Below are 14,132 nucleotides of genomic sequence, written 5' to 3' on the forward strand. Positions count from 1 at the left end.
CCTGTCCTCCAACCAAACGCGGGACGAAGTGGGATCGTCCCGTCCCGTCCCACTTCGTCCTCGCAACCAAACGCACCCTAACAGGGTGGGCGCGGACGTCACTCACCGCCTTTCGCCGGCGATGTGCCATGTCCCTGGTCCTGCTCTCATTTCTCCTTTTCGGAGGCTCATTGATTCGGGGAAGGAAGGGAACGATGTGGCTTGACACCAACGAGGCAACGAGTTTAGAGTCACTTCAGCAACGTGACGGTGCAACTAACAGGCGGTCGGGTCGGGTCCCAAGCAACGTACATTCCATTCCATTCCGAGCAAGGATCCGCACACATGGGCGCAAAAGTTGCAGGCAGGCGCACGCACCAAACGGAAGGCGGACAACAGTGAACGGGTACAGCACTGCTGCAGGATGGCCGTTGGCTCTTCTCGGGCAGCGGCATTGTGCTTGCTTCGGAGGACGGCGATGCTCTGAACTGGACGCCCGTAAAGAGGAGTTGGAAGAAGGCTGAAGCGGACGAAATGAAACGCCGCGTCAAAAGCTGGAATGAATGTGAGCCTGGAAAGGAGTTCTCGGACAGGACTGCAACTTTGTTTCCTGGCGCGCGTGAATCATCATCAGCACGTTTGGATTACTCTAACATCATCGTCATCATCATCATCGGATCGATAGCGGTAGTCGGTTTAATCTCCGTCAGTCGATTGACGAGAAGAAAGTGTCGGTTAGTTTCAGTCAAGGCCTTGTTTAGTTCCTAATTTAGGAGTGCCAAAGTTGGGAATTTGTCATAAATGCGCAACTGTAGCATTTCGTTTGTATTTGTGAATTATTGTCCAAACATTGACTAATTAGGCTCAAAAGATTCGTCTCGCAAAGTACAACAAAACTGTGCAATTAGTTTTTGATTTCATCTACATTTAGTACTCCATGCATGTATCGCAAGTTTGATGTGATGTGGAATCTTCTTTTTGCATAGTGTCAAATTTGGTATTTTGGGGGAAACTAAACATGCCCAAATTTCCTCTCGAATGCTGACAAATTTCGGCAAAATTTCCTGGTCACGCTGCCCCCAAAGTCTTCCTCTGCATGTACTGCTACTGAATTATGCAGCCAACTTCTCCTGGATTCCCGCGCTACATCCCCCTCCCTCGTCAAGTCGCCGTGGCACTCCGGCGATTCCACGATCTCACACGCGCTAGCGCTGTGCGCGGATGTACGTGGCTTCCCCCACAATCGCTGTGCAAAGCAATGCATCCGGTGGTTGTAGTGGAAGCTGGAGCCGGTGACGAATCTCCGAACAGGAAAAGAAAATTCGCAACCATCTTTCGCCCTCACCCTGAGTTCAAGCTGTCTCCATCACTCCATGTGTTGCCTTTCCTCTCCTCTACACCGTTTCTTCTCAAGATTATCTCATCAATCACAGTTTGTCTCAAGTTCAGAGGCGCCATGCTCTGCACTGCACATCCTGAACATTTCCCCTCAGCTCGGCGCTGCATGATGTTTCACATCCCACCGCCTGAGTCCTGACCGCCGCCACTCCGCCCACGGCCGTGCCAGCGGCGCGAGCCCGCCGCCGCGTGCCACGTCACCGCCACTCCCCCCACGTACCGACACGCCCTGCGAGTTAGCCCCACTGAAGTTCACTGACACGCACGAGCGCACTGTACCACCACCGCCCCGACTCGAGTCACCGTCTCCCCACCGCAGGCGACGACGACGGCCGCGGCCGGGCCGTGCGCTGGCGGGGGGAAACAGGACGAGGAAGTCACCGTGACTCACGCCGTCGCGGTCCCCAACCGACGCATCTCACCCACCGCCACGCGGGCCCGAGTTCTTGGGTCCCGCTCGGCAGTGAGACGTAGATGCATAGGGCTGGAGCCGCGTGGGTAGGAAAAGGAGGGGAGGAGGGAAAGCAACCGAGGTGAGGACTGAGGAGGGCCGTAAGATTTCCGCTGGGCCCGTCGTGTCCCCACGCTCTCTCGGTTCCTCCTGGATTACTGCTGCTACCAGTCTAGTACTACTACGAATGGCCACTTCATTTACTGCTTGGCCACGCGACGGGCGGGTGGCCCTGATGCTGACGCGCGTGGCCCAGCACAGGCGGGTCCCACGCTTCATTGCTCAGCACTGATGGTTGGTTCCCCTGGGCCGGGTGGTCCTCTCGTGCGACCGACCGATCGAACACGCCGAAATGGCGGCTGGCTCGCTTCACCTCGACACCTCCCGCACCTGAACGCGAGAAGTTCCATCGCGAATCAACCTTCCGTACAGTAACCCTCTGACCTGTGGGGCTGCTTCGTGCCCGGAAGCCGGGGCCCAGATGTCAGTGTACTGGTCTTTGACTCTTCGTAACGAGGACTCCGCTCCGCTCTCTTTTACGCTCGTGGAGCGTACAGCGCACACACTCCTTTGCCACTTCGGTGACGCGGCCCCTTCCCACTTCTCCTCCCGGAGGCCACGCCCCAAAAGAGAAACTGACGCAACGACACCGGAATTTTGAAAAAAATTCGGAGGAGAATTCAGGTGTTTTTGGGAGAATTTTTGGGGTTCTATCAGAGCTTATTCGATGGTGCGAGGAAGAGAGGTGGCTGTGAGCGCGCTGCTCGCTGTGGTGGTGGTAGCTGGGGCGTCGCTGTTGTCGGCGGAGGCGGGGGCCGATGGCGGCGGTCTCCCCCGGCGGTCGCTCCACCAGCCGTTCTTCCCCATCGACTCCACGCCGCCGCCGGGGTCCGACGACTCGATCGTGCCGCCGCCGCCGCCGCCCACGCCGGGTGCCGCGGCGGCGGCGACGTCGTCCTCGTCCAAGGGCGGCGGCTTGACGAACGCCATCGCCATCGCGCTCGCCACGGGCCTCGTCGCGCTCGCGGTGGCCTTCTATTCGTGCTTCCTCCTGCGGCGGCGCCGCTCCGACGGGGGAGGCGGGGGCGGTGCCGCCGCCCTCCGCGCCGCGAAGCCGGCGCGCGCCGGCGCCGCGGCCGCGAGGGTCGCCAGCGACGTCGGGAGCAGCACGCGGCACCAGAGGTCGTCGCCGCCGCCGAGCTCGACGGCGTCCGACGCGATATACATCGACCCGCTCACGACGATGGTGGAGGTGGGCCGGCACCGGCCACAGAGCCCCGACCTCCGCCCGCTCGCGCTCGTGAAGCAGCCGAGCCCAGACCTCCGGCCGTTGCCGCCGCTGAGGCGGCCGGCGACGCAGCCACCGCCCCCGCCGGTGTCCACGCCGCCGATGACCACCACGGGGGATTCCTCCGATGACGAGGACCAGGCCACGTTCTACACCGCGCCCAAGACCGCCAAGTCCTCGTTCAGCCGGAGCACGAGCCAGCGCAGCGGCCTGGAGCCAACTGCTCCTCAACCTCAACCGCCAGCGCCTGCTCCCGCGCCCGCGCCCACACCACCGCCTCCGCCACAAGCGAATCCCCCACGGCCTGCTCGTCCGCCGCCGCCCCCACCGCCGCCGAGGCAGAGGCTGCTGCGACCGATGCCCACGGAGTCCCCACCCCCCGCTGTCCTTGCCAGTTTGGCGCTAACCAATTCCTCGGAGCCCTCTGCTCAGGACAGGGGAGGCGAGAATCCCGACGGCCACGGCGGGAGAGCGCGGCCGCCGAAGCCCCCGAGCCTGAAGCCGCTGCACTGGGACAAGCTCCGCGCCATCTCCGGCCGCACCACCGTCTGGGACCAGGTCAACAACTCCGACTCGTTCCGGTGCGCCCCTCTCCCGTTCGTGTTTCCTCAACGCCTCATCGTTTTGCACTGAGACGTGAACCCGCGGTGATTGATGCAGCGTGGACGAGGCGGCAATGGAGAGCTTGTTCCTGAATAAAACTGGCGGCGCAGGGAATTCCGATCAGGCGGCGAGGAAGGGAGGCGCCGGGAAGCAGGAGAGCCGGCTGCTCGATCCGAAGCGGCTGCAGAACGTCGCGATCATGCTCAAGGCGCTCAATGTGACGTCGGATGATGTGATTGGAGCACTCATGCACGGTGAGCTTGTGTTCTCAGGCCATGTTTAGTTACTCCCAACTCCCAACTTTGACACTATGCAAAAAGAAGATTCCCCATCACATCAAACTTGCGGTACATGCATGGAGTACTAAATGTAGATGAAATTAAAAACTAATTGCACAGTTTTGTTGTACTTTGCGAGACGAATCTTTTGAGCCTAATTAGTCAATATTTGGACAATAATTCACAAATACAAACGAAACGCTACAGTGTGCTACAGTGCTGTAACAGTAATTTGGCACCTCCCAAATTCCCCAACTAAACAAGGCCTCAGTTTTTTACCATCATAATTCTGGTCTGGTCCCCTGCTGAAGCTTGGGATTTTCTAAAGCTCTTGTGCAATCCCAATGCTCACGTGTCCTCACAGTACAATCTAGTTACTGCTAACAGAGTACGCACAGCAACTTGACAAGTGATTGGGGTGCTGCTGCTCTTTGGTCCATTGAAAATCCAAAGGACAGTTTTTCATTTTTCAAAATTCAAAACCTAGGTGCTTGGCACCACTCTCAAGCGCTAGCACCTGACTGTCTCAAATATGCGATTTGGCGCTTTCTTTTGTTTGAATGGCTGGCAGCTTTTAAAATACTGCCAAAATAGGCCACCATACTGTTGTTGGTTAGTTAAGAAAAGGAAGGCTAATTTATTGGGGAATTTCTCTTGGGAGTTATTCTTAAATTGATAAATTTCAGGTAAATGAAAATAGCTTTTAAGCGACCGACGAGCTAATGACTATTTGTTGATCAGAATATTGCTGTCAACCTGTTCCACTGGATGCCGTTCTTGTGGCTATAGCCTATAGGGTTTGCATCATACTTGTCGCACTGTTCACCAGTCCACATTCTAGTCGTTCATATGTTATTCAGTCTGCAATTTGTAGAGTTGGTCGCTAAACATGCCATTCTATCCCTCCTCCTATATTCTCAGGTTATACCTGAAGATCTACTCAATTTTTAGGAGTGGGAAACTGTCGTATTGCTTACCTACAAATTCTTAGTATACCAGGGAATCTCTCCTACTTCCTACAAAGCACCTTTTCTTTTGTTTAGATTTGTGCTGATAGTGAGGGGTCCTATACCTGTCCTGCCTTTTGACCACAATTGTCACATTCAAGATTTTTCTGGTGAGGGGTTACTTTCACGATAACATAGACTAAAAGGCAATGCGTTCCGACGATGATAATTTTAGCATTACTAGTTCTGCAATCTTTGTAACACGTCATATGTTCCAGATAAGATTCTGTTGTTGATAATTCCGCTTCGGTTACTGCCTCCAAAAAAAAAACTTTAATCTCATTTCTAATGTAGCTATGGTATTAAGGTCTGATTAGCTGGCATGGATGTTTGTGCGAACCATCAGTGATATAGCATCATCAGTCATGTCATGTTAGGTTATGGTTAGATCAGGACGCAGATTAGGACATGTATTAAAGAGGTGAGCTGCATCTTTCACAAAGATGCAGGTTCTTTACCTTCTAATGCATTTTCTAACTTGGTAATAGCTGTAGTTATAAATGGTAAAACTGTAACTGCTGCCCAAAACTTGCATATCCATTTCAAGAATTTCAATCATTTCCACCATCCTCTGCTCGTCAACTTCTCTTGTATTCCCAAAAGATGTGCCATTTTCATTTGTTGCATAAAATCTTTTATAGGAGAAGGAAATCTGGTGGACAATAGATGTTGATGATGGTGGAATTACATTATTTACTTATGTTTGCAATTTTCAGCTAATATTCTTGAAACTTGTCATATGAATTCATCAACTAATACGCCTAGCCCTGCTTTTCTTTCAGCTAATGTCTGATAGATTTCAACTGTTATTTATCCATTATAAAAGTAAGGAAGAGTTCATTTGATAAATTAATTTAGTGAAATGAAAGAACATAATACCTATGAGAAACTAGGTGCTTTTGCAATTAGAAGAAAAAAAAACACTCATTATATTGGAAGATGACTCGGACCTGGGTGTGGGGGTGTACACCCATACCTCTCACCAGCTCAGTCCCTTGTAGAAGTAGTTGCAGTAGGTTCACTAATTTCATGATTGTCTTGACATCATGGGGTTATCAATACCAAATTTAGGCATTCTATTGCTTGGTCTTAAGTTGTTGATTAGTTGATGTGTTTTCTTATAATAAACTTATAAACAAGTACATTGATCTTATTAGTTGACCATGTCAAGAGTTAAGCAGTTTTTATTTTTATTTTAAATTGCCTGAGAGTCATCTTATATTCAACACTAAAAATTCCATATGTTGCGTGCTATTTATAAGACCACAAGGAGGGTGAGAAGGGGTGAATCCCTATTGTCAGCATAAGAAATATATCTTGCGATGGTCCAATAAATTCTTCTCGACCAAAATTACCATTTCCTGTGACATGCGCAATTTGATGTGTTATGCCAGAATCTGGGGGCTATCTCTTTGATTAATTAGTGCAGAGGAGTTGTTAATTACCTGATCGCAAAAAAGAAAGTACAGAGGAGCTGTTGGGTATGATGGCCACTTGATCCACTACCGTTGCACTCTTTTGTGGATTTATTTTATTTTGTGCTGTAGAACATACGTAATTATCCCCATAATTGGTTCTGGAAGTGACTTGTGTGACTTATGTCCAGATTTCTTCTTACCTTACCACTTAGGTGTCTTCCTTATCTGGCATACACTAACTAGAATTATTAGCACTGTAAACATTTTGGTGATGATTATTTAAACAGCAATGATAAGAGCTATTTGTGGGACTTCCTTTTGTGGAGTAAGGTTATGCTGTTCACGGCATGGTAGTGGGCCAATGGTTCAGTTGTTTTCTTATGCAGGCACATGGAAACATTGATTAGCTATTGGTGTTGGATCTAACAAACATCAATTCGTGTCCCTTGTTTATTGTTCACAACGAACATATCTCATCTATACATTCTGTTTCAATTTTGATTTCAAGGATGCGATTTACAGTACTGAATAATACCTGTATATACTATTGGTGTGATACATGAGCCACGTAATTAGACACCATTGACAAATGGAAAATGCTGTGCATTAATATTCCCAGCGCATTCATAATTCCAGGACCTGCACCAGGTCTGTACATAGCACATATAATCCTATTTCAGATATTGAGATGCATAGTCAATCTGCGGTTGCTGTTGTCTTATTATTTTCTTTAAGTCAATCTGTGATTTCTGTGGTAGCAGTTAGAGTCACTATGTGACTTTTGGTTCTTTTAACTAATATGGTTTGAATATATGGTTCAACAGGAAGCGGAGATTTGGGGTCTGAGTTCTATGAGACACTAGCTAAGATGGCACCGACCAAAGAAGAAGAATTGAAATTAAAAGATTATAGTGGTGACATATCAAAACTTGATCCAGCAGAGAGCTTTCTGAAAGACGTACTTGATGTTCCTTTTGCCTTCAAAAGAGTAGATGCATTGCTGTACAGAGCAAACTTTGATACTGAAGTGAATTATTTAAAGAATTCTTTTGGTACCATGGAGGTAAACAGCTATGATGATTCAACCTTTACATTTTAATATTATAACACCTCCTCTAATACTAACTAGTATGCTTCGTTTTTTTATTAAATAAATGTATGTCCATTCTTCAGAAAATAAGTGCCATATTCTTGGTTCCTACCACAAGTGTGTTACTAGTTGTTTAAAATAAACGCTTGGTAACTGTACATTTGTTATAGGATTTGTAGAGTTTGTGTGTATAGGAAACTGATGGATTTCATGCCAATTCAGTTAACAATAGGTATATTCAGGCCAATTATCAAAACATAATATTTCTTCAGAACTTTTTCAGGCAGCCTGTGCAGATTTAAGAAGCAGCAAGCTATTCTTGAAGTTGCTTGATGCAGTTCTCAAGACTGGGAACCGAATGAATGATGGAACTAATCGAGGCGAGGCGAGGGCCTTCAAACTTGACACTCTTCTCAAGCTTGCGGACATCAAGTCGACTGACGGCAACACAACAGTGCTCCATTTCGTGGTACAAGAGATCATCCGATCAGAAGGCTTCAGTTCTGATCAAACAGCAGTGGTAAATCCTGTCAGCACCAGCAAGGAGCAGTTCAAGAAGGACGGCCTGAAAGTGCTTGCTGGGCTCAGCAGTGAGCTCTCAAACGTGAAGAGGGCGGCCACATTGGAGATGGATACGCTGATCGGCAATGTCTCGAGGCTCGAAACCGACCTCGAGAAGGTGAAGCTGATCATGCAGCTCAAGGAGACATGTCCCAATCAGGGTGCAAGCGAGAAGTTCTTCGAGGCGATGGACGCGTTCCTCGGAAGATCTCGGGTGGAGATCGAGAGCGTGAAGACGGCCGGGGAGAGCGCGCTGCAGCGCGTGAAGGAGACCACAGAGTACTTCCACGGCGACGCCACCAAGGAGGAGCCTCATCCGCTGAGGATCTTCATGGTGGTGAGTGACTTCCTGTCGACTCTGGACCGCGTGTGCCGGGACGTTGGCAGGACGCCGGAGAGGGTGATGATGGGGTCCGGCAAGTCGTTCCGCGTCTCGGCGGGCACGTCCTTGCCGCCGCGCCGGTACGAGCCGCGGAGGGAGCCGAGCTCCTCCGAAGAGGACAGCTCGTCGTCTTAAAGAGGAACTAGTAGGAAACATCGCTTTTTGATGTGTAGGATTAGTTGTTCGGATTTGAGGGCAGTGATTCTTGCAGAGTTGAGCATGTGTAGTCGATATCAGAACTCAGGAGATAAAAGTCACTGTGTAATAGTTTTTTTTACAAAGGTTAAATGATATATAGCTGTACAAAGGCAGACGTTTCTTGTCTCTGTATTATGGTATCTTCATTCTCTACTTTTGCAGCTGTGATAAATATGAACAGAGAGTGACATGTTAAGAATTATTCCAATATTCAAGTAAGGTTACTTCAGAAAGAAGCCTGCTGTGTCTCTGCATCTAGACCAGAAAAGGTAGCAGTCATGGGATACACCTGCACAATCAAGGGCCTGCACACATGGCTGGCTGGAGCCAGCATGAGAACTTGAAGGCCTGACGGTGCCGAATGATGATGGAAAGGCCACCATGATGAAGTACGAAAAACAGATGGATACCACAGTGGCGCCAGCGAAGTGAAAATGAGAACGATTGGACATATAAAATAGTAATACATTAATGCATAACATAAAGCGTTCCAAAATAAGATAAGGAGAAGTGGCACTAAAGCGATTCTTCTGTACTTTCGTGAAGCTAAAAGAGAACTATTTTATGCAACCATCACTATCTCCAAAAGCTAAGCAATGCTTATTTTTGTGAGTGTTAAGTAATGATTGTGATACTGATTTTCTTTCAGGATAACTAATATTTATTGGTAAAGAAAATAAAAATATAAAGTTCGATCTCTACTTACTTTGTTGGAGCTTCCTGGCAGTTTCAAATAGTGAACTCCTCTTGCAGCTTTCGGAGAGCCAGAAGCCTAAAAAAATTAAGTTTATATGAAAAAATGAAAAACCTTTTCTGATGTTTTCATAGGTTTTTGAGCCTAGCAAGCTATACAAAGGGGAAGAACTCGATGGGTCTAGGAGTTCATCTCATAGGTTCCATAACAACACTCGAGCCTCAACAAGGAAGAACCTGGAGGGACTTATTCCTCACTAATCTGATACGGAATTCCTATATGTTAATCGGCTAAAAAGGAAATGCTAAAGAACATGATTCCATTGTCCAAAGGTTAGCGATACAGAAACACACAATTCATTATTCCATATATTATTTAGGTATATACTTATTGAGTATCCAATAGATCCACGCATGACACACATGTATGACTCAAGCGTGCAAGCAGCTCTGGATACACTCTAGATAGCTTGAATGCACGGCGACGACGACCCATATCACATTAGGTCGCGCCTTATTCAGTTGATAGATATACCAAAGGCATAAATCACGTACGGAGTCCGCCAAGCAGGACATGTTAGCCAATTCGCGGGAACGGTTCGACAACTACGTAGTTACTGTCGATGAAGACGCGGACACGAAGGTTGTCGCGCGTGCCGCCTGGGGGTTTAGTGTTGACGTACGTAATTCGCGGCGAGTGCTGACGCACGTAACTAACCTTGAGTTGGTGATAGTTTAGTGTTGATTATAATTTAATGTGGCAACACATACATCGTGTCCATCGCGCTTGATATCGTCATCTCCACACTGTCAATTGTGTTCCTTGTTGTGGGGAGGACTCTCGGTAATATGGCGAGGTGTGACGTACTACAAGGAATGTGATTAGCAGCATGGAACATATCAATTGACAGTCAGAAAATGTACATTTGGCTGAATAGAACTGAAGCTATCTAGTATCTACTACGATGTACAAATATCCATTTCAGCTTAATGCATGATTGTCATATCTATACACTACCAAAGCTCGGAATTGCATTGGCAGCCAAAAACCATCAAGAAATATGCCAAAACCGTCAAGTAAATGATCCTTGGCAACCGACCGCCAAGCAGAATCCACCTCCACCGAGAGTAGAGAGCCTGGCTGCCAAGAATTGTTTCCTTGGCAGTTTGGCTGGCAGGAAAACTTGGACAACGGCAAAAACTCCATGTTGCCAAGAAAAAATGCCAACCGCCAAGCAAATTAGTTTTCTTGGCAGCCACCCTCAACCGCCAAGCTAATATGTTTTCCTTGGCTGCCCTGCCACGGAATTTGTGATTTCCTTGACTGCCAACCGCCAAGGAAACACGTACCACCAGCAAAAAAAAATTACAATAAAATTTAGTATCATCCAACCATATCCAATACAGAGCAACCATTAATGCTTTATGCTTTATTCAACCAGTATAACAGCTTGAATTGGACATTGTACGCTTACAAATAGATCTGTACACTGACCACCTAAACAACTCCAAAGATCACTGTCCAGTATCAAATAAAACACTAATAATAAACTTTTATCACACCACAATTCCTACTTTCTGCAATTCTCAATATTCTTCTCAGCTCCGTTTTCTGTATTTCATCATGAATAAGAGCCTATTATAGTACTACCTGTATAGAAGGGTCATTCTTTTGAAAGTAGCCATTGCATTAAGCAAATGTTACCAAAAAAAACTGAAAAATTAGCAAAGTAATTTCACCTTATCACAAGCAGGGCCCCCATCATATCATTAGTCATTTTCCCTCCTCACCTAATAAAAAAGGCATCAATAAATAGTCGAGAGAAAGTGACAGAAACTGAATGGCACAAGTGGAAAAGCTTAACTAGCAAACATACGGACATCATGGCTGCTCAGCAAGGACCTTTCTGTTGCTACCTTAAGTAAAGCCTTTCTTTAATGGCTAGTTCCTCAGTAGAGCAAGCAATTGAATCTGTAGAGCAAGGACCTCTCTGCTGCTACCTTAACGGTCATGTCACAGTTTCCATTTACACGACCATTTCGATGCCATAATGTTTAAATGTTTGAATAATGCAGTGATACGGATCTAACAAATCTAACTATTTTCCACGCTCATTGATGTACCCAAGCTAACTAAGAAGCTATCTTTCAGAAAAGGTGCGCACCTGTTTGCATGTGCACGGAAACAGCTAAAGGGAAGGAATGAAATCACATATACGTAAGAATGAGCTCGACCTAGAACTTGATTCCCATCCCTATCGTCCAGATGGAGTTCTTAGCTTGCCAGATCTGACCCCAAAAGAACTAATTCCGCAGACACATACTCAAGTACAGTTTCCTCAAGATTCAAGCCATACATGGTCCGAGATGTGCGCACTGCGTAGCTTCTTGGAGCATGAGGCGGATACCTGAGGGTCGTGGGACTGGTAGACGGCCGCCGCTGGAATCGATTCGAGCGTCGACGTCGCAGCCGCCATGGCTGCCGCACCCTGCCTCGCAAGATCTGCCTCCATGGCTGCCCGCTCCGGTGCCGACTACGTCGAGCCGCCGTCAACCCAGGCGCTGAAGGAGGCCGCGAGGGGCGTGCATCAGCTCGTCGTGACGGTGACCAAGTGCATCTCCGCCGTTCGTTCGATCTAACGGTCACGGACGAACTTAACAAGTATCTCGTACTATTACTTTTTATTTCCAACTAATTAAGGTACCCTTTGAAGTAACGTGAAAAATAAATTATGTTATATACTCAAATACATTTTTACATGTAATATAAAATATATATGTTGTTGTGTAGGAGTCTCAAAAATTTTGGAACTGATTTACTATTTTCTTTAGTTTAAATGAATTCATGCATGCTTATAGTAAGTAATTCCAAATTGAAATACATGTACCTCAAATAATATTCAAAAATTAACATAAAAATAATATTTAGGCTCATATGTTTCATTATGGCTCACATCCAAAGATGCATGAGGAATTCAATTGTTTACTAGGGATAATTGAATCTTCTATCTCAAAATTACCAAAGAGTAATTAAAATAATATTTAATTTTGGTCAGGAAATTCTAAAATTTGGCATGAAAACATACTTTCGGTCCATAAAATTACCATAAAGTTTAAAATAATTTTATTAAACTAGATCATACTTTATTCACAAATGGATCCATCACTTACATAGTTTCATATAACTCAAGTTAAACCTTGAAGTTTACGTACCTCAAAATAATTTTAAATTCAAATACACCTCAAATTTGGATAATATTAGAAAATATGAAGTTACATTAGCAATTGTTATGAAAAAATATTTTTTCTATTTTCTACTTTTGTGGAGAAAACAATCATGAGGAAAAAAGTCCAATAAATAGCAATTAACGTACAAACAAACATCATTAAATGAAACAACATGATTTTAGAAAAATTTAAAAAAACCATCAAATTTGAAGTTCTTATGAAGGATAAATACAAGTTACAAGTTTTAATTTTAGATTAAAAAGAGGAAGATGAACTATTCACATATTCTTCATCGCAATCTAGTTGGGCGTCTCAAAGGTACCAAGAAAATTATGAAATTTACTTGGCGGCTCAACAAAACTGCCAAGCAAATGCACATTTTTCTTGGCGGCACACACAAAACAGCCAAGGAAATGCACACTTTCCTGGGCAGCTCAACAAACCAGCCAGGGAAATGCTCACTTTCCTTGGCACCTCAACAAAACAGCTAAGGAATTGCACACTTTTCTTCGTGGTTGATAAAAACCGCCAAGCAAGTTGCACATTTCCTTGGCTGTTTACAAAGCGCGCCATGAAATTGTATTTTCTTAGCTGTTTGCAAGCACTGCCAAGGAAAACACTATACACCTTGGCAGCGCCAAAAAAATCCCTAGCCGCCAAGGCAATTTGTAGTGGTAGAAGGACAAGCTTCTGTTGCATTATTTGCAGGTCAAATCTTTGGAGAAGAAAAATGTTGTGGCGCAATAATCAAACACCAATTCCTACTGAACCTGCAAAATTGAAAGGGTAGCAAAAGCTTTCAGAGAATCATAAATATACAAATGTTCACATCTAGTAACAATGAGTCTACCATCGGGTGAAAATAATTTGAATGTTCATCCATGAATCTACAAAAATTATTGTGAAGGAAGATGACTTTACGAATGAAGAACTCTGAAGCTCCGAACAGTGCACTTAAAAAAAAAAGCTCTGAACAGTGAAAGAAACGCTTGAATGGAGAAGCAGAATTCAGAACTTGAATGGAAGTATGAAACAGTCACTGACCTTGGAAATTTCTGGCGTAGTACGTTCACAATCACACGAGCTGACGAGCTATCATGTAGAACCTGTAATGTAGGTGCTCAGCCGATATGCTGTCCGTATCTCCATTGTTTCCTGATGCAACCGTGTACGACGCCAAGCTCGTGGAGACCGCCGGAGCTGCCGACTGCGGACCGTCTGTGTATTGTCGAGGCCGCCCCTACGTGCGTAACGTGCGCCCAGGAACACATCGTGAGAGTTGGCGCGGCTGCCATTGTTGTGGACGCCTACAGGCTGCAGCCGCGGGTCTGGCGCCGGCGACCACCTGACTGAAGCAAAATCAGTCAGGTGGATGCCTTGCGCTTGCAGAGTTGCAGGGAGAGATTTCGGTGATTGGCGCGGGGACGGGGGAGTGAAGAGCTGAAGCTAGGGCTTCAGGATGGGGAGGTAATGGATCTGCCGGGCCTTGCGCTTGCAGGGAGAGAGGGCGGCGGCCCCCGGTGGCGGCGGAACGCCGAGGAGTGAGGAGAACTGCTGG

The 14,132-nt window shown here is 46.6% G+C and overlaps 1 protein-coding gene and 1 long non-coding RNA gene across 2 annotated transcripts; one reads left to right on the forward strand and one right to left on the reverse strand.

The window, feature by feature from the left end:
* The first annotated feature begins 2,381 nt into the window (after positions 1 to 2,381).
* Positions 2,382 to 8,855, forward strand: LOC101766044 (formin-like protein 13). The gene is made up of 4 exons (XM_012844099.2): positions 2,382 to 3,697; positions 3,777 to 3,973; positions 7,247 to 7,485; positions 7,796 to 8,855. Exons 1-4 carry the CDS (start codon positions 2,556 to 2,558, stop codon positions 8,588 to 8,590), a joined length of 2,373 nt encoding a protein of 790 aa, XP_012699553.1. The 5' UTR covers positions 2,382 to 2,555; the 3' UTR covers positions 8,591 to 8,855.
* A 1,907-nt stretch (positions 8,856 to 10,762) lies between these two features.
* Positions 10,763 to 11,911, reverse strand: LOC105913866. Its single transcript, XR_001163366.3, has 3 exons — positions 11,755 to 11,911; positions 11,087 to 11,137; positions 10,763 to 10,958 (listed from the first exon to the last, which is right to left on the reverse strand). It is a non-coding gene; the product is annotated as an uncharacterized LOC105913866 (long non-coding RNA).
* Positions 11,912 to 14,132: the final 2,221 nt, after the last annotated feature.

Source organism: Setaria italica, chromosome II (assembly GCF_000263155.2).
Source record: "Setaria italica strain Yugu1 chromosome II, Setaria_italica_v2.0, whole genome shotgun sequence".
Taxonomy (NCBI): domain Eukaryota; kingdom Viridiplantae; phylum Streptophyta; class Magnoliopsida; order Poales; family Poaceae; genus Setaria; species Setaria italica.

What these genes read in the sequence shown, in the direction of transcription:
- LOC101766044 (XM_012844099.2), top strand. Translation starts at nt 2,556, where the DNA reads ATGGTGCGAGGAAGAGAGGTGGCTGTGAGCGCGCTGCTCGCTGTGGTG. An exon ending in AACAACTCCGACTCGTTCCG is followed by an intron (nt 3,698 to 3,776) that starts GTGCGCCCCTCT and finishes TGATTGATGCAG; the next exon opens with CGTGGACGAGGCGGCAATGG. An exon ending in ATTCTTTTGGTACCATGGAG is followed by an intron (nt 7,486 to 7,795) that starts GTAAACAGCTAT and finishes GAACTTTTTCAG; the next exon opens with GCAGCCTGTGCAGATTTAAG.